General features: G+C 57.3%; 1 protein-coding gene across 3 annotated transcripts; it reads left to right on the plus strand.

Moving 5' to 3' along the window:
- Positions 1-85: 85 nt before the first annotated feature.
- Positions 86-3,210, plus strand: KVP18_004540 (uncharacterized protein; the record flags this gene model as incomplete). 3 transcript variants are annotated; one of them, XM_067957245.1, is made up of 7 exons in its annotated part: positions 86-211; positions 239-404; positions 431-521; positions 550-724; positions 775-1,554; positions 1,581-2,454; positions 2,483-3,210. In XM_067957245.1, 7 exons carry the CDS (start codon positions 86-88, stop codon positions 3,208-3,210), a joined length of 2,940 nt encoding a protein of 979 aa, XP_067810785.1. The 3 variants fall into 3 exon arrangements, with proteins under 3 accessions (XP_067810785.1, XP_067810786.1, XP_067810787.1); XM_067957246.1 differs by lacking the exons at positions 86-211; positions 239-404; positions 431-521; positions 550-724 and having other exon boundaries at positions 964-1,532; positions 1,556-2,600; XM_067957247.1 differs by lacking the exons at positions 86-211; positions 239-404; positions 431-521; ... (1 more) ...; positions 775-1,554; positions 1,581-2,454 and having other exon boundaries at positions 2,644-3,210.
- Positions 3,211-3,304: the final 94 nt, after the last annotated feature.

Genomic DNA, 3,304 nt, shown 5'->3' on the forward strand with positions numbered 1-3,304 from the left:
ATAAAGAACCAGATATCCCATGAGTATCAGCCACGTCAATGACGTCAGGTGACGCCATGGTGACGTTCCACGTGACAGATTTTCCATGGACATGAAGGGATGGCTGCACGACCAGCAGGCTGTTCTACATGAGATTGACGAAACAGCGGCCGTTCAAGAGGCTAGAATCGCTGCGACGGAGGCGGAGAGAGCCATAGAGTATGCGCGAGACGTGAGGGATGGGGCAGGGCATCAGTAGATCCGACCAGACGGGATTTCGCCAGCGGCGGGAACTGTCGGATACGTCGCTGTGGACCCACCCTTCGAGGGTCCAGGAAACAGGAGAGACCCCTGGGCCCAGCAAGAACTCTTCGACCCCTCCAAACCTGATCTGCTGTTCGATTACCCTGTGAGGCCAGGAATAAGTGAGGGTTCTCCGGTGTAAATACAGACCTCAGTAGCCCAGCGGGAGGACCAGAGGTGTTTGCGGGGTTCACTGATTTTGACCCGACGACCACTCGAGTCTGTGTAAGGTGCTGGTCGTAAGTTTACGCCGGGCGCCGCATGCAGAGCTCTTGGCAGCCTTTTCTGCAGAGAATGTAGCGCTTACATGTGCGGAGCCTGCGTTCGGAAGGAGCATATCGAGGGTCCCTTCGCTACGCACGTTATCACAGTAGCTTCTTCGGATCTCGTCCGAACCAGCCCTGTAGCTGTAGCGGATATGACACAACGGTCACCTGCCGCCGTGCATATGCTGGGTGAGGAGGCAAGTGGAGGGACGGCTCTGAAACGCAGCGGGCGTCCGCCCCGGAGCCCGCATGGAGCTACCTGGCCGATCTGGGTGAGGAGCACGCGGCCCCAGAGGAGGGGGAGGTCAGCTTCCGCGGCGCGCAGCAGTCGTGTGACATCTGCCAGGCCCGATTTCGTCGAGACACGCTTGATGCTGCAGCGTTCGACCTGGTGTACTGCTGCTCACAGTGTGACATGGTCCCCTGCTGCGTGTACTGCTTTGAGGCGGGTGGCCGACATCACCAGCATCCCAGCATGAAGCTGGATCCTGACGGTGTCACGGTTGTGAGACGAGATCTGTTAGAGGCGGCCGAACGAAGCATGGACGACTGCATCCGAAAGTGCTTCGCTGTGGTTAACGAGCTGGAGCACCTGGGACACCAGACCCAATCAGCAATGGAGGAGATGCGGCGGAGAATTCGAGCATCGTGTGCCAATCTGCGTACCGTCATGGCCCAGAAGTACGACAACGTGGGCGACGACCTGAAATCTCTGGAAAACTGGAGTACGCGAGATACTGAGGAGCTCGCACGCAACAACGAAATTTTTCGGAACTACCTGGCCCTGAAACTCGAACAGCTGGACGCAGTTCTGGCTCTCGGTGACCGTAACCCCACTGCAGGTGTCAACGTTTGGGTGCACCTTTTCAAACATCCGGGTTGCGGGCTCATGCCTCTCCTCTCGGGTCAGTTCCAGCCTCTGATGGATTCTCCAGAGCCAATGACTGTTCCGTGGAACAAGCTCACATGTGAGGAAGTACGTCGGTTACTCCACCCCTGTGATTCAGTAGGTCAGGCGTTAGTTTCACACAGAAAACGCTGAGTGCATTGGACGGGCTACGAGCCGTCAACCAGCAACTGGGAAGGCAAATCCATCACATCGATGTCGTTGGCAATCTCTGGAAGGACAGCGAGGCCATCGAGTTCCCCCCCTCACCTGCTGAGTACCACCAGCAAAAGGTGAACCTCATCCACTCTGTCCTTGGAGATTCAGAGCTCCGCGACATACTACTGCCGCTGTACGACTCCTACGCCGCCGACTTTCACGCGGAGGCGGAAGCGCTGGTCTCTGGCTGGGTCGTTCCTAAGGGCTTGCGGACGCACCAGCAACAGCAGCAGCTACGCAAGTCAGGCTCGGGGCCCTCCGAGGCGGCGGCCTTCGACTTCGCGTACAAAGGGCCTATGCTTCACACGCCGGAGTTCCTCGACGTGTCTGTTCAGCTGGAGGGTTTCTTGTTCCGTCGCGATGCATTCCACCAGCAATGGGGTCTCGTGCGCTTGGCTTTGGCATGTGATCAGTTCCTGTTAGTGTCTAACGTGGTGAGAGCGGACACGCGCCGACCCTTAACTCTTCAGACGGACCCAGAAACCCAGACACTTATATGCCTGGAGCTGCCGAGGCTCATCGAAAACGATCAACTGGTCTACCTGCCACCGGATTCTGTCGTCTGCCTGTGGGGAGAGGAAGCCGAGGGCATTCGCTGCGAGGTCCGGCATTTCATAGAACCTGGAATCTCGCCGTTGGCTCGCATGCATCAAGGGGCTGTGAAGGCCGGCTTTGAATGCGTTCGAAAGCAGGGAGATGTTGCGCTGAGTTACTGGTTATTCGGAACGGACTCCGCACCGGCTGTGCATCGATGGCTGACGGCGGTACGAGACGTTATTAAGGGACGCCAGCAGCACAAAGGTGAGGAAATCGGCGGAGCAGAAAGCAGACGCACCCGGAGTAATGGTAGCTGCGGGGGGGATGATAGGCATGCCTACCACCTCTCCTGCGTTGCATCCTGCCCAGATAAATGTGTACTGTCCTCCTGCCCGCCCGTCACATACTAGGGCTGCGATTCACCGCTACGAGGACTTGATTCCCGAGGGGCGCATGGCTACCGTGTCGCCGGATTTAGTTGGCTTGGAGCACGATGAGGACGAGCGAGACGTCGACAACCGAGAAAGGAACCCCTTGAGGCGCCAGGCCGACTACAGTCGAAGCGCTCTATTGGGGGCCCATGTATTCAATCCCGCACGCGAGAAGCTGTTGCGAGAATTGCGGAAGAGCATTGAAAAGAAGGACGATGCTGAGGCTGAGAGAGACAAGCTTGAGAGGGATAATAAACTTCAGGAGATTGTCGTGAAGGAACCTCGGTTGGACACTCCCCGAGGGCAGAGTGAATCTAGCAGTGAGAAGAAAACAGCTGTGTTGAGTTCCGTGGGGCATATGTCAGAAGTAGGGGACGTCCCCGAAGACCCAACACCCACTCATGAAGACTCTCCACCTGCTCAAGACGCCGCCGCCTTCGTGGAAGACCCCGAACACGGCGCGGTGGAGTCAGAGTGGACGGACGAGACCGACAGCGAGCCTGACAAACCCGAACATTCGACACCTCGAGCTGAGGTTGTGCGAGTGGCTGTGAGGTATCCACCGAGCAAGACACGCATGTCCGAGTGAACCTTGTCGTGTGATGTTTAAATCCGTAACCACGACTTCGCGTCACCTGACGTCATTGACGTGGCTGATACTCATGGGATATCTGGTTCTTTAT

Source organism: the organism of the source record quoted next (genome assembly GCF_019968955.1).
Source record: "MAG: Porospora cf. gigantea A chromosome Unknown PgA_NODE_2640_length_3304_cov_341.266, whole genome shotgun sequence".
Lineage (NCBI taxonomy): Eukaryota > Apicomplexa > Conoidasida > Eugregarinorida > Porosporidae > Porospora > Porospora cf. gigantea A.